Here is a 24872-nt window from a genome sequence, read left to right as displayed (position 1 = left end):
AAAACAGGAGGACAAAACTTGAATTACTTTTGGAAAGCAGAGACCCGCAGAGGGACGGAGCGAAGAATTCAATACCTGAAAGAAAAGGATTTGAAGGGAACTTGTTTGCCGGGATTTTTCTGTTTGTGTGCTGGGCGAGACTGTGAAGAGATTTCCTTGTCAGTAAAGAAAAGGAGTGAGTTCATTCCCAGTTTGTGTTTAAACCATGCCTGTGACTGCTCTAATGGCAAACGTAACTGATATAGAGGACTGTAAAGCCACACACCAGGATCTGTATAAATTCTATGCAGCTGTCATGATTCTGATTTTCATCCTGGCTTTGCCTCTGAACGCGTCCGTGATCCACCTCTTCATATTCAAGCTCAAGTTCTGGAAGTCCAACACCAACAACATCTTCCTTTTCAACCTGGTGCTGGCCGACATCCTGCTGCTCTTTTGCTTGCCCATAAAGGCGCACAACTTCATCAAAGGCGAGAGGAGGAGCACGAACGACGTGGTGTGCAAGGCCATGCTCTTCATGTTGTTTTTGAACCGAGGAGCCAGCATCGCCTTCCTCACGGTGACGTCGATCGATCGATACTTTAACGTGGTGCACCCTGGGAGGAAGAATCTCCTGAGAGCGCTCAAGAAGTCTCCTCAGATCTCGATCCTCATCTGGCTGCTCCTCCTGCCCCTCACCATCCCGACCATGCTCAAGAGCTTCGAGTGCTGCAACAGCCACAAGGCCGATGACTCAAAAAAAGACAACTTCGTTGAGGTAAGTTTTGCATATTGAGCATTCAGCTGAAACTTTGTCGCTCTCCTCAAAACTGACAAAAATATCTGCAGTAGCAGAAACTAGATACAGAAAAGAGAAGAAGTAACAAAGGTGTTACGCAATGGAAAATTCTACACCACTGTCAGTTGTGACCATCTGCCAATGTTGTCAGCAAATGTTAGTGTCACTAGTGGCATCAAAAGCTGCATCATGCTCACTTATGCAACGCTTTGCATCAGAAACAGGAACTTTTGTTGCTCAGCTTCAGTGACGAAGACGTCCTCGATGTGGAAAAAAACCGACCGAAAGGATTTTTAACAAGCAGAATAATAAATGCAAGAACACGGAGCAGAGCAGAGTACTCCAGGTTATCACGTCCACTCAGTCACAGAGTGATCACAGAGCTATTTTTGATCTCGCTGTATCGCTGAAGTGTTGGATCTGGAAGGTGTCAAACTGCACCATCCTGGGCAGTCCGTTTGTTTGTATTAAATCTATGTTAAATTCAAGGTTCAAGGTTCTTTATTTGTCAAATATGCTCCATGTTAAACATACAGCACAGATGAAATTGCAATCCCCCCCAACCCGCAGTGCATAAAAAGAGCACCAAATTGCCATTGAAGTGTCCCTGATCAATAAATCTCAAATCAAAGTTCATGACAGAGGGACAGTTTGGAAAAGCATGCTGAAATCGAAATATCAGTATTTTACATTAAACGTGTTTCTTTAAAAGTTTCTATGAACGAAAAGGAGCTTGAGTTAAAAAAAAGAACAAATATGACTTTGTTTTGTTAAAAAACAATTTTTTTTTTTAAATGTCCACTGATGGCTTCTTTTGACTTTGGCAGGAGGTTTGTTTTCTGTTTAAATGACTCACTCGCTTTAAATGATCCCAGATGGAAGCGAGTCCAAGCGCCTCTCTGTTATTATGTTAATGTTATCATGGACATATTCCTGTTTTTTCACAGCATGATTTGGTCATGTTTTCTTCATGTTTCCAATTAATTGATGTTTAAAAAAATGACCTGATGGCATGTGGCCACTGGGCCGCCAGTAGCCCAGCCCTAGCTGGCGTACACGGTGACTCAAATAGAGACAGGTAACGGCGCACACCTGTTGACAGGGACACGATTTTAAAAACTACAATATTGATATTTCCCCAAGAACTGCTGTTGATTTCAAGTGTAAGTTTGAACCAATGAAAAGAGCCTGATCCACTGATCTATTCTTTATTGGTGTATATTATAAAATCAGAAAAAAAGATTTTATAACCTTATTTTAAATGTCACAGTTTAAGCAGTCAGCAGGGGGAGCTCTAAACCGTGTGGCTCCACTGTCCATACTGTAAACAGTTTCTTGTTGCTGAAGCTGATGATGAAACAGATCTTTCTTCTCTCCTTCAAGGAAGTGGTGGACAGTCTCCGAGAGGCGGTCTTCTTCACCCAGATCGTCATCCCCTTCGTCATCCTGGTTTACTGCACCGTGCACATCGTCAACCGGCTCCGGAAAAAAACCGTCGGGGACAAGACCAAGCTGAGGAGAGCCGTGTTCCTGGTGACCTCGGTCATGGTGGTCTTCTCCTGCTGCTTCCTGCCCTGCACCATCGCCAGGATGGTTCTGCTGATCACTCGGGTCGAGGAGTGGAGCGAAGACAAACAGGACAAGGCGGCCGTGGCCTTCGACGGCCTCATGGTCCTCTCCTACATGGACTGTCTGCTGGATCCGCTCGTCTACTGCTTCTGCAGCACCAAGTTCAAGGCTCTTTATCAGAACACCTTCTTTCCGTGCCTGATGAAGAAAACGGAGGTTCCGCTGGACAGCTCAACGGGAAACACGACGAATCCGAAACGCAACAATGTCATTTAAAATGTATGAAAACAGAGCATGTGAACCAACAGATACTACCTGTGATGGACGCTGTGTCACAAAACTGTACATATTTTAAGAACAAGGACTTCTTAAGGCTTCTTAAATCGGAGAATTAAGAGGAAGATGCCGTTTGTAAATAGGAGGAGCAGCTGTGGTTTTTCTAACGAGGGTGAAGTGCTATATGTACAGTGTAGTCGTGACTCCTCAAACATTATCTGGAGTGAAACATGAGGGGAATGCCCTCAACTCAAAGTATGCACATCTGGTTCTCTGTTTAATCCGGGACAGCCACATAAGTTATGAGTTAGAACCATCAAAAGTCCTTTAGTTGTGTTTCATATAAATAAATAAATAAAAAAAATCAGATCTGCCAGCTGATATTGATCTCACACGAAAGTTTCCATTTGTCTTGAAAAAAGTTGAAGTGAGTTTGAATGTAGATGGTCAGAGACTCCAAACGAAAGGAGCGATAAGGTGGAGATTATTATCCAGCGTTTTAACACAAATCAGAGGGAGGATTTCACAAACTTCGATTCCTTCAGGAGGAGATAAATATGTGTGCCGCACTAAAGCAGACCCATATTTGGCCTTTGTTACGTAAGATTGAATCCTAAAGGCCCATACAGGAAGCTCATTATTACATTGCTGTTTTTACTGACTGTACTGAGAGTTCGCTGACATTTTATGGAGTATTAGGTATGAGCCAGGTTTTCCAAGATTCAGGGAAATCTGATCTGGACCTTAAAAATAATGTAAAAGAGAGGCGGCTGTGGGTCAGTGGTTGAGTTGTTCATCTCTTAAGCGGAGAGTCGGGAATCTGATCCCCAGCTCCTGCAGCTACACAGCTGATGTGCCCATGAGCAAGACACTTAACTCTGAGTTTATCAGCAGCGTATAAATGGGATAAGTTCATTTCATCACATCTCAAACTCAGAGTGTGAATGTGCAGCTGAGACCTGCACTGTTAAAGTGCTTTGAAGACTAGAAAACTATACAAGCTCAAGTCCGTTTACTAGATCGGCCTTTTCCAATATGTTTCCCAAAAATAAGGCCAGCTGACGCACTCACTAACAACAAGCATCAAAGTCCTGAACTCCTCGGCTATAAGGCCAGACATTTTTAAACAGAAAACAGTAAAAAAAAAAAAAAAAAAAAAAAAAGTCAATGACCTTTAAATGAACCCCTGGTCTCTGATTTTAGCATTACACCACGACGACTCATTAATCCAGCAAAACAATAGAAATCATGACTCATCACTTCAACAGAAACAAAAATGATTTTTTTCCCAGAGTTATTCACTCAAGTCACCTTGATGGTCTTACTCACCTTGATGACATCATAAACAGTAAGAACACACTGAACAAAGAGTGTGTGTGTGTGTGTGTGTGTGTGTGTGTGTGTGTTGATCACTGTCTGCCTATAGATAGATTAATCATGGGAATTATAAACCAGCAGAGGTCTGATGATTCAAGGGGAAATATTTGGGTTTTTTCCCACTCATTTCTTCGTTAAAGATGCATCATTGTGATCCGTAAAGACAGTCATTCCTTTGTTTTTGTCACAGACACGATTAAATGGTACAACGAGACAATGAGGCGTTTGTACTGTCTACTATCGTTGTCCAACTTTTCCTGTCAGGAAGAATAAAGGATGAAATCTGAAGATCGACCACAAGAGTGAAAACAAGGACAGAAAGCTTTTGGTGGTTCTGGTGAATAAGCAGCCTCCTGTGTTGAGTCATAGCAGATCCCACGTTCGATAAGTTGAGATGTACATTTGATGTCTTGATTGATGTGGCTGACGTTTTAAAACAAGAACAGTGAGTACTGACGCAGGGGGAACAAACACTAGATTGTGGTTTATTAGAGACACTTTGAGATTTAGAGTCAGCCTCGTACTCGCTCAACGACTCCTGTCTCCACAAACGGCTCATCAAGAGAAAGAAAACTCTGCAAATATTTAAACCGTCTCAGAGGAACACGCTTCACACTTTTAATGACTGTTTTGGCGTGATGCTTACATTTACTGATTCAGAAGATGGTGGAAAATGACCGCAAGGGGTTTTTTTAAAGTTCAAGAAGACGCCCTGACTTGTCTCATTTTGTTTGAACCTTAAAGATGTTCAGTAGAGTCATAACGAAAAGATGGAAGCTCTGCCTCTCATCGACAAAAAACATGAAAAAGACAAGTCAATAATTAAGTACAAAAGTGTGCACACTTCTTCTGATATTTACTAGGTCAAGTTTTTGTTGTTGTTGGTTTGTCTTTTTTTTTTAAGCATCAGTTCATAGAAGTAAGTTGTCGATAGTTTTTTTTTGTTACAGAAAATGTTTAACAGAGCAGGGATCACCTTCAGAGACGCAGTGTAAAGATCAGCTTCATCATGTGACTGTTTTTAATTCCACAGCGATATGCGACTGTGAATAAATATTTTTTATCTTTGTTTACATTTCTGCTGGGACTGATTCTTCACCTTTTGTCTTGATTGATTATTGGAAGAGTGTGCGTCCGGTAGACGTCGCCCACTTGAGCTACAACCTCCAAACGCCCTCTCCACTCGCGTCCACACGAAGGATTCATGAATTAGAAGGCAGCATAATTAAGCACCATGAAACACAAGGGTCCTGTTTGTGCATTGTTGTGTTAGCAGGCTAACGTTTAGTTAGCTCGTAGCTTCATATTGCACTTAAATTGATACTGACGTGATCTAAAAACGCTTACGTGACATCCAAATAAGCAGTGAGTATCTTGTTTTTCCTTGACTAAATCAGCTTTTATACATGAGGCCGTCCCGTCCACGTAAACACGACTCTGACAACAACAAAGCCAGCGGGACTCGAGCTTCTCCCTCATTGTGAGACTTGATCTCGGCTGTATTTAGGCCTGTGTGTAAAATGTCACACACTCTTCACCAGCCTGACCTCATGTGATTTAACTCCGCCGTCAAACATTCCCATAAAGTTCAGATGTGAGTCAGCGTGTGTTTAAGCAATCCTGAAACTTCTTCTGTCCTGGGATAAAGAGTGGGTGTGAGTTTTTTTATGACGAGGATCTGACAGGAAAGCTCCTTTAAATAGGAGGAGAGGGAACTTTCTCAGAAAACAAAAACCTTGTTCAAGTTTAAGCTCTGGACTTTATTTGTGGCTCCTAGTGAGAAGAAGAAAAAAAAAACGTTAACCTTATATGTTATAACATCTGGCACAGTATGTAACTAATCACAAAGAACAACAAAGGAGCAAGAAAAGCCCTCCATCCATCTATCCATCCATTATATACTGTACAGCTTCTCCCTGTTCTGGTCTCGCGGGGCGCTGGAGTCGATCCCTGTTCTCATTGGGTAAGAGGTGGGGTTACACTCTGGACTGTTCGCCTGTCAGAGAGACTCACATTTACGCCTACGGGCAATTCAGAGTCACCCATTAACCTAGTGAGCATGTGTTTGGACTGTGCGAGGAAGTCAGAGTACTCGTAGAGAACTCCTCACATGCACAGGGGAGAACACACAGAGAGGCTCCTGTTAGACAACAATATGAGTTTTCTTTTCTGTTTAAAATAAAATTTCACTAAAATACTTCTCAGACTTTAACTCCAAACTGTAACCACAGGCGAGACATACACAATGTCACCAAGCATCATCCTGGATCTGTGAAAAGAGAAATGACATGACAGCTCCCAAAAAGGGAAGCCAACATATTTTAGCTCCCCCTACTGGCAGGCTGCAGCAAGTACAATACAACAAACCCTCTCTATGTTAACAGATGGGACATTAGTCGATGCCATATAATAACAGGACTGACGTCTCTGTTTTCTAACGTAGCTAAAGTGTGCACCAGAGATGCAGAGAAGAGACGATCCAAGAGTCATTGAACTCTCTGCAGGTGTGAGCGTCGGCTTCAGACCGACACACGTCCAGTCTGCTGTGGCCTGTAGCACACCTGCCGGATCTTTGCTGTTTCATGGGTAAGTTAGATGTGTGCTTTGGTGAGCAGAAGAGCTGGAGCGTCAGACGGCGGCACCATCGCCAGCACAATATGTCAGCGCTTCACTTTAGTATAACAAGCGGAGGTAGAGATGCATCGTCCATCTTTATGTACAGTAAAGGCCATTTGAAATCGCGAAAAATTTGGGTAGGAAAAAAATCTGTCTTTCCAGTGCATTTAAACAATACTTTAAGTTTAAAGTCTGAGTTAATGTGAGAGTGAACAGAAGCGATATCCAACCAAACGTCTCTTTGGTCTTTGTACGGACAGACGTCCTGTCGATGAGGTTGTGGGAGGCAGTTTTTTGTTTTTTTTTACCATGACATGTGAGGACAAGTTGATTCATCTGATAGGAGAGATGATCCTGAGAAATCAGGAGCGCACACACACACACACACACACACACACACACACACACACACACACACACACACAGCGAGAACGAGACGAGGCCTGTGAGGGTAAATAAGAGATGCAATATGGTGACATTTTTTGGCAGAAGTTCAGAAAGAACGCAGCGAGACGAACAGTTTTATTGGAGTAACAGAATTATGAGTTGTCACATCACTAATGAAGCTGCCAAAAAAAATCATCATCAGAGATTAAAGGGCGGTCTTTAAACATTAATCCCAGCACGCCAATAAATTAAAACTATGGTTTATTTTTAAAACTTGTTCGATGATAAATCTACAAAAAAATCATTTTTTTAGCAAGTGTGTGCTGGGAAACATACTTTTAAATAAATCTGGTTAAAAAACAAACATATTTGTATCAAGAAGAATTTTAAAAAAGACATCTGGTTAAGGTTTCATACAATAATAGTTGGTTGGTTCCATCGTGTTATGTGTCAGCTCATCACATTTTTTCGCAGAAATATGTCCGACACATGCTGTCTGATGCTGGGCAGGTGTGTGGAGCAGGTTTCAGCATCACATATTGCTCCATCTAGATTTACCGGTAGCACAAAAATAGAAATATATTAAAGGCAGGGTGTGTCGTTTTTGACAACGAGCATGATTAATGCTCCCTCTGAAGCCACGCCCCTCTCGTACATGAACGAGCTCCAGACCTCAGCGCATCACTTGTATGAAGTAGAAACTACATCGTCTCATGTTTCATTCAGAGTTGAGTAAACACTAAAATGTTTCACAATGCATGTAAAAAAAAACAACAGCACTATTTTACTACTCAAAACCGACAACGACAAACTCACAGTCTAAACCGTCAGCGGTGAGAGGCTTTGAGAGTGAGTTATTATTATCACATGAGTTATTAATGTTTGTCAGGAACTAAACACAATTTCAACCAAAATCTAAAAAAAAGGGAATCTGGAGAAAAATGACCAACCCTGCCTTTAAATAAAAACTGCTCCTTTCAGATGCACAACAAACGGATTATGTGGATAAAATATGCTTCTGTGCAAAGGTTGGAGGATGTGGGTGAACTTTCAGGAAGTTTCATGAACTACTTTGAAAATGTCTCCTGATCAAATACCTTTAATTAAATGTCCTCACCCTCACGAGTCAGCATCAAATTATTTATTAATATTTATTAATATATGTCCACAATGCCAGTTTAAAGTTGTGTCTAAGCTGTCACAGCGCCGCCCTGGTTCCCTATCTTCTCTGCTGCTGTGGCGGAGCGCGGGCGGACAAAATTAGCATCTGGTTGAATGTAGTGGTAAGAATGATCAACTAGTCTGAATCCTAATTTCCATTTAGTCATCGGAGAATTTAGTCACAAGGAAAATTCAAGATATAATCAAACATAAATCACCTGCGATACCTTAGAAGAGCTCATGAGAGTCAAACGGATCCACGCTGAGGCAGGAAACCTCAAACATGGCAAAGATAAAGACAGTTTGCAACAACAACAAAAAAGATCAGATTGTGAAACAGAATCTGTTGTTTCTTGGAGCTGGTGTGTGAGGGAGGAGAGAGAGCACGTCACTTCTCCGAAATGCTTCATGGCACCTTTAGTGGACACAGATGATCATAAATCTAACAGGCACATTACTCTAAGTGCGGACAAAGTAAACACAGAGTGTCCGTGTACCACCGTCATCATTACTGGCACTTTAAAAAGGTTCTGGAGAATACACAAGATGTCCATGTTGTAATAAAACCAGGCAGTTAGTGGCTCGCTTCTTAGTGCAGGAAGTTCTTTTTTTTTTTTTTTTTTATTAAAGTTGCTTAAAATAAAGATAAGATCTTAGCGGTTCATCATGTTATCTGAAGAGTGATTATCTGAAGTTGCTGGCAGCTCTCAGTGCACGAAATGAAAGCACGTCATGCACAGACGACGTTTCTGTGTTCAATGCAAACCGGAGTCTGAGTCTGCACGCGTCTCGTTTGGACCACGCCGTCTTCACATCAGTTAGGAAAGCGTTTTTTTGCTCAAGCAAGGCTGCAACACTGTGAGCAGTATGTGAAACAGTTTCCATGTGAGGTGGCTGCTCTCAATGCCTCCAAGGTGCCAAATTAGCATTCTTAGTGCGCCGCTTGAGCGGGAGCGATGCTAATTTTCTGTTCAGGAGTTTTATTGTGCGTGAAGACAAACGCTCAGATACTCAGGGCTGAAGTTTGGCAAGAATTCACTCGTGTTAGTGCCATCGGTACTTTGGATTCTCCGGAGTGGAGTTTAATAAAAAAGAAGAAAATAAATCCACATTTGAAAACCAAAAGGATTCTGGGAAGCCTTACGTTTTCTTTTTATTCAATCAGTTTGCCAGGGCTGTAGTCTTTAAAGCAGAACGCCTGGGTTCAAATCCTCTCTCTCTCTCTCTCTCTCTCTCTAGCTCTCTCTCTCTGAGCAGCATGTCCAACTTTGGTGACAAAGCAGAGTAACAAGACTCTGCTTACATGGTCTGTATTAGAAATTACAAGCAGCGAGAAGTCACTTGCTTTTATGTCATTGTAGACGTTATAATTAAGTTTTACAAGCTGTTGTCGTGGGAGCTGTTGGATGTCCTTAAAGCTCCTGTAAAAAGTTTGACCTCTGGTTAAAAGAAAATAAATCGGAGTGAGGTTAATATTGATGCTCTACAAACTCGAACAAGATGATCAGATTCTGAATTGAGTATTTTTCTCATTTTTGGGGTAAATGTTTAGGAGGAGGAGATTATCAGCACCATGCCAACACAGCCTTAGTTTTAGCAGTAAAGATTTCTGGTGATTTCTCTTTTTTGCTATTAAAAGACAGCAGTGCTGATGGCCTGGTGGGTCCCGAGGCTGTAGCCCTCACCGCAGCGTCTGTGGGTTCGAGTCCGGCCTCTGCCGTTTGCTGCATGTCACCCTCCACTCTCTCATCCCAAACATTTCCGATCTGATAAATGTAAAAAGGTCCAAAAAATAACAAACAAGCGAAATGAACACACGTCAGTATGGAGATAAATCATACCGCTTTGCCCACTGGGGGGCGCCAAAAAATCCAGGCAAGAAGAACGCTCCACAAACACACATCTGCCTTCGCTGCTTCTTGATAAACTGTGCTCAACATTGAAGGACATGCAGTGCCAGAGAATCAGGTCAACGATGAGGAATCTAAGGGGGCGTGGCTTATGGAGGGAAAAGATTAGTTATCACTATCCTGAGACGTGATGATGTGGAGGAGGGGGAGAAGGGATTTTTTGGGTGTAGTGCTGAAGGGAGGATAGCTGTTTTTATTTTGGCAGGTGAAGTGTGTTCTGCCTCGCTCCGTGCACGCCTCAGAAAGATTGTCTCAGAACTCGAGCTTTTTGGACAAAACACAACAAGAACAAGAGACTTTGAAAGCTCGTTGTGATTTTATAAAGCAAGCAGATGCACCTAAACTCTCTTTTTCCTCACTATCCATATCATGCATCTGTGTTTTTCTTCCACATAAATCATAAAATGAATGAGTAATGTTTGACCAGTGTTATCTAAAAAAAAGCTGTGACACATTTTAAATGATTTCTTTCAATCTCTACATCTCAGTTTCAGTTTTACTGACATATTTCGACTTCTTTTCATGTTTTATTCTGACGTTAGACAACCCCAGCAGTCCCTCCTTAATCTGTGACGTTTCATCTGGTGTTTGCTGTGGTTTCTTGGAGATACAGTGAGCAGTGGAAAGACCCTTTTTTTTCCCCACAAATTAAAATAACTGATTCATCGTTATCACCTTCAAAAGTAAACGACGCAGGTCCGATCATTTTTAGACACTCAAAGGCAGAAAAGCTTCATATGAAGCTTTAAATTGAGTTTTGTAGTTTGTATTATGTTCATTAAATTTCACTCACATATCTCTGTGCAGACAATGTTGCAATGACTGGTTGGATTTGAGGATGTACTGTTGTGGTCAGACTCAAACGTGTAACACATCGCATGTCAAAGTGTACTCAGTGTGTTTAGACATGTTTTCTGTTGCAGAAGTGATGTTGCACATCACACCGTTGGACAACAGAGTCACGACAGGAGGCTCCTATTTCCCAGTCAGGGGTCGTCTCATCTGCACGCTCGAGCGAAGTTTTAAAACGGTTAGCGTGTTGCCTGTTCGGTGTTTCAAAGAGGCAACAGCAGCAAGGAGGTAGAAGGGTCACGTTAATGTTTGACTCCAACGGAACAAGAAGTTTGAAAACTAATCCAACCCTGTCACGAGCTTCTTAGTGAGAAGAAAGTTCATGTTGACTCCAAAGTCTGAATCAGACATGATGTTCTTCTTTGCTTTTGAAGCGTCTCACTGTGAGCGATCTTTAATAGAGACGGTTGAGACGCAGCTTCTCTGCTTTCTATTTCAGAAACTGTCGGTGGAACATGTTTGAAAGATGATGGCTGGTAGAAACAGACTTTTTGATCCGATTCCTTCATACAGACAAATCTGAAAACGGGTCAAATGTCCAATCATCTCCAGATACACACATTCAAAAAAAATTTCTAAGAGGTGTTTTCTTCAGTTCAAATCCAGCGTTTTGTAATGAGCGTGCTACTTTATAGATCTTAATCTGATCTAGTGGAGGGTGGTTGTGCAACGTTGTGGTGAGGTTGTGAGAACGAGGGAGCTGTATTTAGCCGTCATAATCCACAAGAATCACATCTTTTCACAACGTCTGGATGTTAAGCAGGAGAGACCTGGAGGGTAAACACAACATTTCCTGCATTTCGTTGAGTTGTAATGCAGCAGCGTGCGACCTATCTGGACTAAATTATTGACAACAAATAGATTCCTCAGATGTCTGGGGGGGGGGGGGGGGGGGGGGGGGGGGGGGGTGCTTTAGAGCTTGTCTCCCCTGATGCCTAAGCCTAATGGAGTACCTTCCTGCAGTGTATTCCTGTTTTCACCCGATACTGTAAATGTCCTCCCACAGCTCTCACTCTAATTTGTCATCACCCGGGAAAACCTGATAATGACGGTTTCTTTCCAATCCCGGTGTTTTCCCACTCTTATCATCCTTGTTTCTAAACATAGAGCTAAGCATGTGCAGACATGACGATGGTTTCTCATGGACAGCCACCTGAGGAATTTCACAGGCGTTTCCCCCCCATTCTGCTCAAACACCTCCAAGTTTCCATTTCACGCTCTGTGTCGTCCAGAAAACTTCGAGGGCAGGTCATCTCTTATTGTCCTCTTATTCACTGCTGAGGTAAAATGCCATGAAAGCGGTGCAATAATGTGATCTTAAGCTTGAAAGCTGAAAGCAGCATCTTTAATGCTGTAACTCAGTCAGATATGCCCCCTTCCCCTTAAACCACACCTCCAGCTGACTATAAATTCTTCCTCTCTGAAGCATCGGTGTCAGGGGGAAACAGACTCTCAGAGGCAGGGTGTTTTCTCCTCTCCGTGCTCACGACCTGCTCTCAGTGCACGCAGTGTTTACATTGCACGTTTCCTCGGCATGCTTTGGCACGAGTCGAGTCTCGACAGAGCTCCAGGATCACTGTAAAGCTCTCAGGAGAAGGGGAACCTGTTGCCTGAAGAAAGGAGCTGCAGCCACGATCGCCTCAGAAACAAAAGGATTTAACTTTGTGATGACTGGCCGGGAACACCTTTAACTCTCTTTGGCATCAAATAAACTGGACTTTTTTTTTTTTTTGACTGGATCTTCTGACACTACTGTGAAAACAGTACTGCTTCCACACAAGTGTAATGTCCATCCCTGGAAACATGTCTACTAATTCAACAATTGATCACTGCAGAGTACCAAACCCATCCACATATGAAACCCTCTCCTGGCTGATGATTGGAGAGTTCGTGCTGGGTCTGCCTCTCAATCTGTCCGTCCTCTACGTCTTCATCTTCAGGTATGAATGAACACATTTTCTCCTCACCTTTAACTATGAGAAAAATGCTGTTTAGGATGTTCAACAAGAAGTCCAGGAAAGCCTCCCTCTATGCCGAGAACTTGAACTTGAACTTAACGTAATTGATGTTAGCTGGAGGGGGGAAATATTTGAAGCTCTGCGGAATGATTCCAAACTTGATTTCACAAGAAAGTAGACGAGGTCACGTAGGGATAGCTCTGGAGGTCCAGCTGTGTCTGGAAGTGGTGGACTCGATGCTTGATCCATTTCAGATATGAAGTAACACAATCTGTCGCTGCCTTTTTCCTATTTTTCTTGACCTCACAAGGTAAAAGTGAGCGAGGGAGAGGTCAGACTTGGAGCTTATCCAAAAACTTGATTTTTATCTTTAAATACAAGATGTGCAGCCTTATGGGGATATTTCAAACTTGATTACACAAGAAAGACCGCCTTTGACTTATTGTTACGTCTTGTTTCTAAAACCTTGATGAATGACAACTGGAACCAAAGCTCCAATCATATCTATGCTACAATGGTCACATGGTGTTTGTGGATATTTAACCTCGCAGGATCAGATCAGTTGTTTTCTGAGAGTAAAAAGTATTTTAAGGGAGGTCAGCTAAAAAGTTAAGGAGTCTTTAGGGGAGGGAAAACTTTCCATTTGTAAAGTTCCACTAATTGGAAAACTTGACCTTGATGAATGAATTCTGTGCAACTTATCATTTTAGCTTTTCTTACTGATTCAAACCGCCTCAGATAAAAACAATGCACTGTAAGCAACGCATGACTGTGAGAGGACTTCCTGGTTAATGTAAAGCTTACGGTAAAACTGCACCAGTTGCACAACGACTGAAACAGACAAAAAAAAAAAAAAAAAGTCACGTTGGCCCTTGGCTTGAACTGTACGAGTATCGCAGAGCGTTCCAGTTTTTACTGTATGATAAATATCGTCTTTAGAGGAGTTTAAAAGGATCAACCATGATGGAGAGCATTATGTTCCATCCAAATAACAATACAGCTACAGCACAGGGAACACTGAAGTACTAAAGGTTGGCGCTGTGGGGATACCCCATCTCTGTGGATCAATTATCTGGGATTGACTCAAAAAGAGAGTCAGAAAGGGAGAGAAGTTCTCTGTAACGTGTGTCACTCAACACTCGAGCACGGTCCGATCACTTTAAAAAAAAAAAAAACGTTTAAACATCCTCAAGCCAGACGTTGAGCTCTCCTCTGTTTATAAACGACTTCCCCTGTTTGTCGATGAAAGGGGACTAGAGGATCTCAGTTCATCAGAAAGAGGGATCCAGTCGAGACACACACAGACCCGTGTGCTCCCACACCGTCATGCAAACATCAGCACTGGTGCATCAACACGTCATCGACTTCACACACTCTCCCTGCAGTCTTATTTATGTTGGGAAAACTAAAACAAAGGAGCAGGACACACAAAAGCACAACATGCAGAAACGATGATGTGCATCATGAGATCTCTTCTCTGCGGTTCTGTGGGAGTGAACAAGTCACTCTCTCACCCAGTGGGGGGGGGGGGGGGGGGGGGGGGTACCTTTGGGATCCTTCTCTTTCCATCGAAACTGAATATAATGCACTGGGGAACATTTATAACTGCCTCTGAAGTTTTTGGCAGTTTATTTTCATTTTTGGTGTAACCGAGAAGTCTCATGTTTATTTGGTTTTTTATTAATAATGATGATTGGTTGCAGGCTTGTTTTTAACACTTCCTGTTTAGGATGTCAGGCCAATTTTTGTTGCCTCATTTACAAGTTAGACAGTGTGCGGGAGTTTATCTTTTAAAAGTGTCTGATGGACACACTGCCCTCCTTCACGCTGGTTTTGTCAGGTGGATGTGCGAGGTAGTTTCTGATTTGAGATCAATTCTAAAAATATAAGAACACGTAAGGCGGACTGACGGTGTGTTTAACGTGTATTGATGTACAGTATGTGTTGCTGTGTATGTTGAGGGGTTATTCACCGCTGTCTAAGGAGGTGCAGCTGTGCCTTTATCCTGGATCAATGATTGTCACATTGTTGTAAATATATCTTTCTTTGACTAATTCAAGTTGTTGAATTTGAATGAATGAACGATTTTCTCCAGGTATTATGAAACATATTCTGTCTCTGCAGTTCCCTGTTTTCTGAAAGCAGAGAAGAAGAGGAAATCTTTTCAACTGTAAAGTCTGAATGATTGGAAAAGTCAAACTTGATCATCGATTTCTGGAACACCTATTAGTGACTTCATGTTGTAGCTTTAAGCAGAGAGTGAAACATGATTTTGCACGAGTGTTAATCAGGCCGCTTTGGGACGGTTTAGGAAAAGTTGCTTTTGACCTATTTGTTATTCTACTAACAGGAAATCTGTTTCCTCTGACAGAATCTCTGATGATGCCAGGGTCTGAATGGTGACATTAAGGACTGTGTGTGTTTTACCCACTCAGACCAGTTTGAGTTACGTCTGGAATCGATGAATAATCTGTTTGGATGCATCTTTCTCCACTTCCACTGTCGCTGCATGTCTGTTTATATCCAAGTAGATCCCCGCTCATTCCAGCGAGCAGAGAGAGAGAGAGAGAGAGAGAGAGAGACAGTATTTACATCCTGTTTGGATTCTCATGTGTTGATGGAAATGTTGACTTTTTTTTTTTTTTTTAATTCTGCAGCATTTAATATTCTTTTGTTGCACTTTGAGGAAATTATTTTTTTGCTGGTTGCTGGTTTGAATCCCCGCCTGACAGGAGGCTCTCTGCACGGCTTCTCTCAGTGGACTCCAGCTTCCTCCCACAGTCCAAACACGTGCTCATTAGATTACCTGCATTTCCCTTATGTGTGAATGTGAGTCTGTCTGTATGTCAGCTCTGTGATCCACTGGAGAACAGTCCGGGGTGTCACCCCGCCTCTCGCCATCCAGCACCACGTGACCCCGATCAGGAAAAGCGGCAAAGACAAAAGCTGGATAGATAGATATTCCATTTACATTTGAACATGTTTTTTTATGTAGATACATTTTCTTCTCTGGTTTAAGCTTTCATTGTTAATGGACGCCGTTGTCATGCTTTTTTTTTTTTAACTATTTAAATCATTTTGAAAAATACATCAAATCTAAAAATAAAAAAAATATATCAATGAATTCCTCCCTTACTGTAGTAGGTCATTTCAGTTTTCAGTTTCAAGAAGCTAATAAGATGCAACATAACAACAGAAAACACACACAGCATTTCTTTAGTTACATCACTCAACCGACTGTTTCCCCGGAGTGTGGATTGAGCAAGATAAACTCGTAAACATGTTCGTGGTGGAACATGCTGTGCTGTGGATTAAGAGAAGCACAGAGACGGCTTCCAGCAGGCTAACTCTGACCGGCATGAACAGAGTCAAGTGTTTTCTTTGGCACCACTCTTTTTTTTTCCACCACTGTTGATGTGCACAGTGCAAAAAGGGAAGCGTTTGAGATCATGAGCGAGAGACAGAATTAAACATTAGACTCATATTACCGCAATAGAGTAGATGTTTGATCTACGTAGAAGTTTGGTACTGACTTTTCCGCACTTCTGTTTTCTCTTTATACTGAATGAACAATTCAATAACAGCTTTGTCCACTTCTTCCTCTTTAGGTTCAAGTTCTGGAAGAACAAAAGTGTCTTCCTCTTCAATATTGTGGTTGCTGATTTCCTGCTGGTGGCCTGTCTTCCTGCGAAGGCTTACCACTTCCGGCATGGCATGAGGCGCAGCAAGAATCCGGTGTTGTGTAAGCTGATGCTCTCCATGCTGTTTCTCAACCGCGGTGCCAGCATCGCCTTCCTCATCACGCTGTCCATCGATCGCTACTTCAACGTGGTGCATCTTGGACGGAGGAACTTTGTCAAAGTGTTGAAGAAATCTCCTCAAATCTCCATCCTCATCTGGCTCTTCTTGCTGCCCCTCACCGTCCCCACCATGGTTGAGACGTTCGAGTGCTGCAACAGCCACGGGCGAGTGGTGGAGACTTTTTATCACGACGTGACCGACACCTTCAGAGAGGTTATATTCACTTTATGGCTTTTAAATTCATTCAATGCGGTTATTTACACAGCCATGCAAGACAGTCCTCACACTTCATCAGCAGTAATGAGTGATGATAGATGGACTGATGAGTTTCTGCAGCCTTAAATACGTATTATTATTATTGAGACAATCAGCAGGATGTTGAGGAGAAAAGGGCAGGAGGTGGCGACCATGGGCCTGATCGATCTCCTGAACCTCTCAGTCCGGCTAATTTCACTTTGCATCTGAGGTTAGATGCAATGCGTTGATTTAAAAATGCTTTCTGCTCAAGAGTCTGAACTGTTTATGGGTTTAAACGAAGGTTAAAAAGCAAGAACAGCCGGCTCTTTAACGTTCTGCACGTTCCTCTTGTAAATCATGAATGAAGAGCTGCCTAAACTTTTAGTTAAAGTTTACAGTGTAACACACACACACACACACACACACACACACACACACACACACACACAGGTGTATTCTTTGACCTGAGTCGACTGCTAAGAAGTTACGCTTTAAAAAAAAAAAAAGTCACCTGTCAATGTTGAAACGAGCGATTTCCTCTTCTGCTCTTCGTGTTATTGACGCTCCATTTTCATTTTTTCGTAGGTGGTCTTCTTCACCCAGATCATCATCCCCTTCATCGTCCTCGTCTACTGCACTGTGCGCATCGTGAACCGGCTCAGGAAGAAGACGGTGGGAGAAAAGACCAAACTGAGAAGAGCTGTGTGGGTGGTTCTGTCTGTCGTCGTCGTCTTCTCCATCTGCTTCCTGCCCTGCACCATCGGCCGAGCGGTGCTGCTCGCCTTCAGGCTGCTGAAATGTCCTAAAGAGGAAGACATAGCCGTTCAGGTTTATGACAGCCTCATGGTTTTGTCGTACATCGACTGCCTGCTGGACCCACTCGTTTACTGCTTCTGTAACTCAGGGTTTAAAGACGCTTACGTCTCCACTTTCTGTCCGACGTCTCTTCAGAACAGATTGATCAATTCAGACTACCCCTTGGATACGACTGCAACACCTACGACGTCTGGAGCTAGAAAAATGATTTTGCCGATAATTGAGAAATGATTCATTTTTCTCTTTGGTTGTTCTTAAGAACTATCTCAGAAACAGAACCACGCAGATCCAGAACATGTACACCCACACCGGTGTTTCTGTCCATGTGGCAGATGAGATGTGCTCTCTGAAAATGTTTTGTTGAGCAATGCAGGAAAAAGGCAACACAAGGAGCTCATTGTCCATCTGGCGCTATGAAAATCTATTCTGTGTGCATGAAGAAGCAAACTCCTGTGCACAATTTATCTGTAATCTTCCACATACAGAATAGCAGTCAGTTAAAATGATGTTTCAAATGCGGTCTACGTCGTTATTTTAATATGTAGTCAGCACAGGGGCAGTCAGCTTTTCTGTCTTCAGGTGTAAACAGCAGAAATATTTTGTAATTCTCCTTTAAAGGACATATAAAATAATGGTATGTCTTTACTGTGAAATACTCAAAAAAGTGTCCGGCTCGCTGTTTCTTCAAACATGAGATAATTCGGAGAAGTAGAAACACCTGTGTGGGCATACGTGGCATTTAAACAGATTACAACGTTGTCATTGTACTGATATCGTGTTAGATCAAATACAAAGGATATAAGAAGATTTGCCAGATGTGAATTTATCTAAGCTGTACATTTTCAAATTGTTTATTTACTGCATATAAATATATATATTTTTACTTGACTGTATTAAAAAAAAAAGTATTTATGAGGATTTATTGAAAGCAGGCTTTGAGGATCTGTTGTACTGGATGTCTAATCTGTTTTGACTGTGATTGGTGATGGTGTTATAACGAACACAGCTGGAGCCACATTTCAGACACGAAACCGTCTCGGGATAAGGTTACAAAAATGACCTACTGTTGTAAAACAACAATTTTGGCCCGCAAGAAAAATTGTTTGGACACCACGGGTTTAAACGAATCCATTTATACACATCTATACGCCACCGACGAAGCAGCAGAAGTAACTTGAAAAAATGTACTCAAACTGTTTCACCAGTTTAAAAGAAAGTTGATGTGGAACAAAACCTGCTGAAGGCTTCTGTGTTTTATTTTCACCCTAAATTGTACATTGTTTACTCAGGAAGCTCTTTGTTCATTATCCAGGTTAATCTCGACCTCAGAGAAAGTTTTACAATCCGCCCTCATTGAGGTTGAGTATCTGTGCAAACTCTGAGAACTCGGTGTCGGTTTTCTTGGAGCTTATGAATATTCTGTGACCACATTTTCACTTCCCTCCTTTCGACTGATGTATAACTGATGATTCACGGTGGTTAATCTTTTTTCAATCAGAGTAAACAAGCCGGTCAACGTTTGTTTGACGGAAGTTAAAAATTATGTTAAACAACCACGACAAACATGTAAAAACTGAGTGGACAACAGACACCTGGAGTGCTGTGTTCACTTTTCCTTCTCCACTCTGTAGCCTCTACAATATTGTGACTTGTGATGTTCGTAACTACATTTAATTTATTTGTGAAGATAAAGCTTTTTTTGTGTACTGATGATTTTCAAAAGGTGTAACTTGATTCCAAACGAGTACAAGAAAGCCTCGCTTCTTTGACCCTGTTGTAACCTCCGACATCATTGCAACATCCAAATGTTGACATAGCTTTTCGGCCTCTCTACGCTCCATTTTTTAGCCCTTTAGCAGACAGGTGCTAAAGTTTGTTCAGGTTGTGTATTTGCACTCTCTTGGCAACAACTCCAGCTTTACTTAAAACATGAAGTCATCTGCTCCAGATGAATAAAACAGTGAACAAACACAACACCACACACAGTCATCATGGTATGAATGTTTCCTCAAGCCTCTTGTGATGACCTGATTTTTTTTTTTTTTTTTGCAAGCATTTTTCGAGTACATCCTCTGCTCTTTACGAGTGGTAAAACAGGAGATGTATTGATAGCGTTCATGTTGGGGCGAGCAGGATAAGTGCAAATTGGATATCTTGGTAACAACAACAACAAAGAAAAATAGTATGAAAACAAAGTCAAACAGCTTTGTGGCTCAGCCTCCTGAAATAAGGGACTCAGTTTGAGATAAACTGGGAGCAACAAACTTCACTGAATCTAGTTTAAACAACTTTGGCCGTACTTAATAACTTAACAACTAAAAATTAGTTGTTTAAAAAACTAAATTGATGTGCTGAAATATTCACATTAAACACCAGAAATTTGCAGCCTGGATCTTCTTGGCATTGTGTAATCTCACAAATCACAGCACAGACGTTTCATTTTAGACAACAAGGAACAGTCTGAAAAGGTGGAAAGTATTGTCTTTCAATGACTTACGTTGTCAGAAATCTGAGAATAAATTCAGAATTATACCAACAACAAAGTCAGAACCAACCTTTTTATAGTGGTCCTTGTTGGTTACATTACAGAAGGGACTTTAAGAAGGTATTTTAGTTACACTTGCAAGGTCAACGTGTATCCCCCTTACCTTAAAAGCAGAATAGCACAATTCCTTGAAACAAAACCAGTTCTGGACCTGAAAAACCATGACCTGAAAATCACACGCTATGCTAACCACAGCAATTAAAAAAAACTAAACACTGGAAATGTTGTTTTGACTTGAATAAAGCCAAAAAAATAATAAACTAAAAGTTTTAAATAAATGACGAAAACTATTTTTGATTGAAACTATATTTTGAACTCGTTTCATGTAGTTTCATCCTGCATGAAGCTGAAGCTGTGGGGAGTTAACCGTTAACCGTTGCTATGGTTACTGCCGCGCATAACAACGTCCGTGACTTTTATTTTTTTCCGTTTCCTCGCTATGAAAAAAACATAAAAACGCTTCTCAGAAATAAATCAAATAGATATCAAACTATATAGCTTTAACCTGACAGCTGGTGTCAAAACTGTATGCAGCATTTTGTCCTTTCAAACAAATACAAACATAAATAATCTGTATAAACTCAGGTGACAATGACGTATACAGTTTTTAAACTAGAATTCCGAGTAATAAATAAATATATGGGCCTAGGCTACCTATCTGGTGTGCACATTATAACTTAACTTAAATATTTATTATTGTTTTTTGCACAAATAAGAAATATCGAGAGAATTAGATGATAACTTGGGGGCACAAAATTAAAAAAATAAAACGTTTTGGGGACTTTATGGGTACAGTAGAATTTATCAGTAGAATAGTAGATTTTATACATTTATTAATGTGTACACACCTGCCTCTTATATACAGCAGTGGATCCAAACCTTTTTTTTTTCTTAAAGAAAAACGTAATTCATTCTTATCTGTGCTGCAAAGTTTAGATTTGAATGACAATTAAGAAAGTTTAAGTCTTAATTCTATTCAATTCATTTGTCCCCGGGGAGGCTATTCAAGGGCCCACAGAGCATCAAATGAACGACAGTACAACTACGCTAAAACATTTAACCAAGATATGAGTCAATTGCAATGGATATAGACTAAGAACATTTTAGTAGTACGACAGAATATCTCAGATTGTTTGTGTGTCAATTGTTTAACAACTAACTTAAAGAAAATCCTCAAATTCAGTATGCTGCTCTAGTTTAGTGATGGGTATGGTCCATGTGTTCTTACCTTGACCTACCACATGGTGGCAGTATAATCCTGTGAAATAACCAGGGACAAATTCAGGAACAGGCCAAGAGTTACAGAGAGGAAATTAAATAAATGGCTCTTAAAGATTTAGAGCATTGGGACCATTGTTTCCCCCCTCATAACTACTCTGAATGCAAATAACAGATGTGTTCTGATATACTGTTGTACACTTGTTTAATAATAATTTCCGATTTGCTAGAAATGTTTGAACATCCAACATTGTAATTTTTCCCCTCCGCAAGATGAAACATCTATTCACAGTTATTAGTCTCTTTATTTCTTATCAAAACTTGACTTTATCGCGCATATAGTTCTTAAGAAGAAACTAATCTTATCCAGTGATGTATTTAAACTAAATGCAATCATTTTGCCCAGATAAAACTGGAGCTATAGGAAAAAGAAGAAATCAGTGGATAGAGGAAAAATGATATAACAAGACTTTAATAATACTTTGCGCTCTTGACAGATTTAGGTTGGAACCGAGGGAAGGTGTTAAAGCTGACATTTTTCACTTTGAGGATTAAAGGACCAAATTTACCCTTTTTCATGGTTAGAGTTTGCTTTTCCAAAACCTGGTTGAGTTTCTGGTCCTGCATTCTGATTCATGGAGGCGATCCAACCAAGCACAGATCCAAAATGGCGCTCTGCCATTTCCAAAGAGACTGATCTCTTCCCTCTCCTGCTTTTTTTTCCTCCTAGCTCTGTAGTAGTACTGCCAAGTTTTGGAGAGCCTGGCACCAAATGCACTCTCCTCCTGCTGGTGTGTGTGTGTGTGTGTGTGTGTGTTTGCATGTTGTACCATCAGAAAACACCATACACTGTACAAACACACACGTAGAATGTACAATTAACTGGGATGACAGATGAGTCACAGACTGGAACATCGCTGCTGGCATAGATCAGAGGAAAGAGGTCAAGCAAAAATCCTGCCCTGAAATGCTACACACACGCATGCACACACACACACACACACACACACACACACACACACAGCACACCCTAAAAGAGCAAACACACGTGGTCCATTTGACATCAAAATAAATCTCATGTTCACCTAATCTGGACCCAGGGAAAAAGAAAAAAAAACATTAAAGATGAGAACTTTTAATCGAGCTAGAGCAGTAATGAAAAAACCCCTTTGATCTGCAGTAGCAAGCTCATGACATTAAGCAGACTTTGTAATTGTAGAATCCATAATTAAACATTTCAAGTGAATTATTTAAGCTTGTTTTTTACCCACATCAGGGTAAGAGACGGTGAAAGGTGAGGCGATATATCTTGAACTGTATAAAAGGCACAATGTAAAGCAGCTTACGCGTGTTAATGGTTTTGTATTTTGATACAAACGTTTTAAAAGTACCGTTCACAGGTGTTGGATTCAAAATCGAACTCAAGGCAAGAAGCGCCCGGCTACTTTGGTAGCAAAAGCAAAACTGCAAGATATTGCAGATCTTTTTCGACGGTGCTCGAGAAAGATGTCACTGAAACTACAGCCATGTTTTAATCAGTTAAAGCTCAAATAAATCTTCCTTTCTAACCTTTTTTGTGTGAGTAAAACACATCCTAATCGATTATAATTTGTTGGCTAGGAGTCCACATTACTTTACCAGCCAACCCGATGCATGAAGCTCATTTATGTAGTTCTATAAATGGCGTAGATTTCTTATACGATATGTTATTTTATAGGTATGAAGGGAAGATGCTGATCAAGCACACTAAGTCTTACTGATGTCGGGAAAACGTTTTAGCTAATGCACCATTAGCTTACATTAGCTTACAGACGCTGACTGTCGCCACAGCTGCAACAGATTTGATGAAGATCACACATACAGTACGACCTTTCAGTTTTCAGAAAGCAGAGGATGATTTGCAGTCATTCTTTTTTTTAGGGTGAGACGTTTTTATTGTTCTTATTCATCTACACACTTAAAAAAAAAAAAAAAAAGCAAATAAGTGCATCAGTTGTAAAGCTACCTTGACTGAAATGTCATTAATAAAGCTTCCTGAGCTACATAAACCTAAAGTTAAAATGCAAAACTCTCAGTATGATCAATCGAACAACAATCAAACAATCTCCAGACTCGACCCACCAGATTGAATAACTCTCTGAATAGAGTTTCTGAATATTTCAAACCAACCACGGTGCTACACCGTCCTTGTTCTTACACTTTCGTAAAACACAAGCTAACGTCAGCTTAGCATGAAAAAGACATTTTATGTGTAGCCTTGAAAAAATATAGATGCTAATAAATGAGTGAGTTTCCCGTTTACCGTAAAGCCTGGAGTAGATTGAGAGCAATTAACAACTTTATACTGATTGAGAGGTTATAAATAAAACATCTGATAATATGTTTATATATTTAAAACCCAAACAGATTGCATCTGTAACCCAGTATAAATGATAAAACAGCCCCATCTTTGAATCATCACTGAGAGGAGGTCATCGTTGGTTATCTAGGCCTTGGATTTGATTCCTATTGGACAGGACACACCTGTCCCGGCAAGGCCACAGTATCCATCCGGGTTTTTATTCAGGTACTGTTGGTGGTAATCCTCAGCGTAGAAGAACTTCTGGTCTTCAGCTATTTCTGTTGTAATCTGGCCATAGCCTTCCTCTGTTAGACCCTGAAAGACAGAGCAGAAAGACACGACATTTAGAAGATTTCAAGGATATAAAACAGCAGATTAATAACAAACAGATGAACATTTTGCTGACCTACTGGCATCAAAAAAAAAAGAAAAAAGAAGATATATATACAAGTAAAAACAGAACAAAAATGGAGAGTCTGATGGGACAATGAGCATGAACTGATTTCCACAACGACGAGCAAAGCGGCATGTCGTTCCCCACCTTCTCTCTCTCATAAATGTCCAGCTCTATCAAAGCCGATGATGAGACTAGTCGTGGTGCTGCGTTTTGGATCATCTGCAGAGGTTTGATTTTACATGCATTGACTAAAGAGTTGCAGTTGTTAACACTCAATAGTCTGCGAAAGGCAGCTCTGTTAATAAATGTGGCTCCTTGCATTAGTCTTCTTCTCTATTACAGAGACAGGACAGTGGATAGTCAGACAGAGTGGGGAGTGACCGTACACTGTAAATATTAATGGACGAAGCCGGGCTTGCTTCATCCGGCCTCAAGTGAACGCTCGATGAAGTGCAGGATTTTGTACTTAACCTCCGGGCCACTGGCGCCCCCTTCTGGCAGTGTTCTTAACCATATTGGCAGAGTAGAGGAGGAGAGGGGAAGAGTAATGGACAACTCATTTTTCATAACCTCGTGTAGCTGCTTCAATCCGACACAAGAATCTGTTCTGCACCAACCTGACAGATCTGTGAC

At 41.1% G+C, this 24872-nt stretch overlaps 4 protein-coding genes across 5 annotated transcripts in view; 2 read left to right on the top strand and 2 right to left on the bottom strand.

The window, feature by feature from the left end:
• igf2r (insulin-like growth factor 2 receptor) overlaps nt 1-17567 on the bottom strand; it is a 77798-nt gene extending 60231 nt beyond the window's left edge. Inside the window, exon 1 of one of the 2 annotated variants that reach the window (XM_079341319.1) lies at nt 17434-17567. The gene's annotated coding sequence lies outside the window, so the exon portion shown is untranslated. The remainder of the gene's footprint in view (nt 1-17433) is intronic. The other variant, XM_079341320.1, reaches the window with a different exon arrangement.
• On the top strand, nt 4-5073 carry LOC306822413 (12-(S)-hydroxy-5,8,10,14-eicosatetraenoic acid receptor-like). The gene is made up of 2 exons (XM_079341434.1): nt 4-757; nt 2162-5073. The coding sequence occupies exons 1-2, from the start codon at nt 206-208 to the stop codon at nt 2621-2623; spliced, it is 1014 nt and encodes a 337-aa protein (XP_079197560.1). The 5' UTR covers nt 4-205; the 3' UTR covers nt 2624-5073.
• LOC306822432 (12-(S)-hydroxy-5,8,10,14-eicosatetraenoic acid receptor-like) lies at nt 12271-19444 on the top strand. Its single transcript, XM_079341469.1, has 3 exons — nt 12271-12866; nt 16493-16898; nt 17508-19444. The coding sequence occupies exons 1-3, from the start codon at nt 12712-12714 to the stop codon at nt 17967-17969; spliced, it is 1023 nt and encodes a 340-aa protein (XP_079197595.1). The 5' UTR covers nt 12271-12711; the 3' UTR covers nt 17970-19444.
• Nucleotides 19445-23408: 3964 nt separating this feature from the next.
• The window catches only part of msraa (methionine sulfoxide reductase Aa), a 29289-nt gene continuing 27825 nt past the window's right edge, over nt 23409-24872 (bottom strand). The window contains exon 6 of the mRNA XM_079343879.1: nt 23409-24157. Within this exon, the coding sequence (XP_079200005.1) occupies nt 23987-24157 (171 nt within the window). The 3' untranslated portion in view covers nt 23409-23986. The remainder of the gene's footprint in view (nt 24158-24872) is intronic.

The sequence above is a fragment of the Symphodus melops genome (genome assembly GCF_947650265.1).
Source record: "Symphodus melops genome assembly, chromosome: 1".
NCBI classification, from domain to species: domain Eukaryota; kingdom Metazoa; phylum Chordata; class Actinopteri; order Labriformes; family Labridae; genus Symphodus; species Symphodus melops.
Note: the sequence above shows the minus strand (reverse complement) of the source record. Positions and strands in the feature narration are given on the sequence as shown.

Coding starts and splice junctions, on each gene's coding strand:
- LOC306822413 (XM_079341434.1), top strand. CDS start 206: ATGCCTGTGACTGCTCTAATGGCAAACGTAACTGATATAGAGGACTGT. Junction 758..2,161: donor AAAAAGACAACTTCGTTGAG/GTAAGTTTTGCA, acceptor CTCTCCTTCAAG/GAAGTGGTGGACAGTCTCCG.
- LOC306822432 (XM_079341469.1), top strand. CDS start 12,712: ATGTCCATCCCTGGAAACATGTCTACTAATTCAACAATTGATCACTGC. Junction 12,867..16,492: donor CTCTACGTCTTCATCTTCAG/GTATGAATGAAC, acceptor CTTCCTCTTTAG/GTTCAAGTTCTGGAAGAACA. Junction 16,899..17,507: donor TGACCGACACCTTCAGAGAG/GTTATATTCACT, acceptor ATTTTTTCGTAG/GTGGTCTTCTTCACCCAGAT.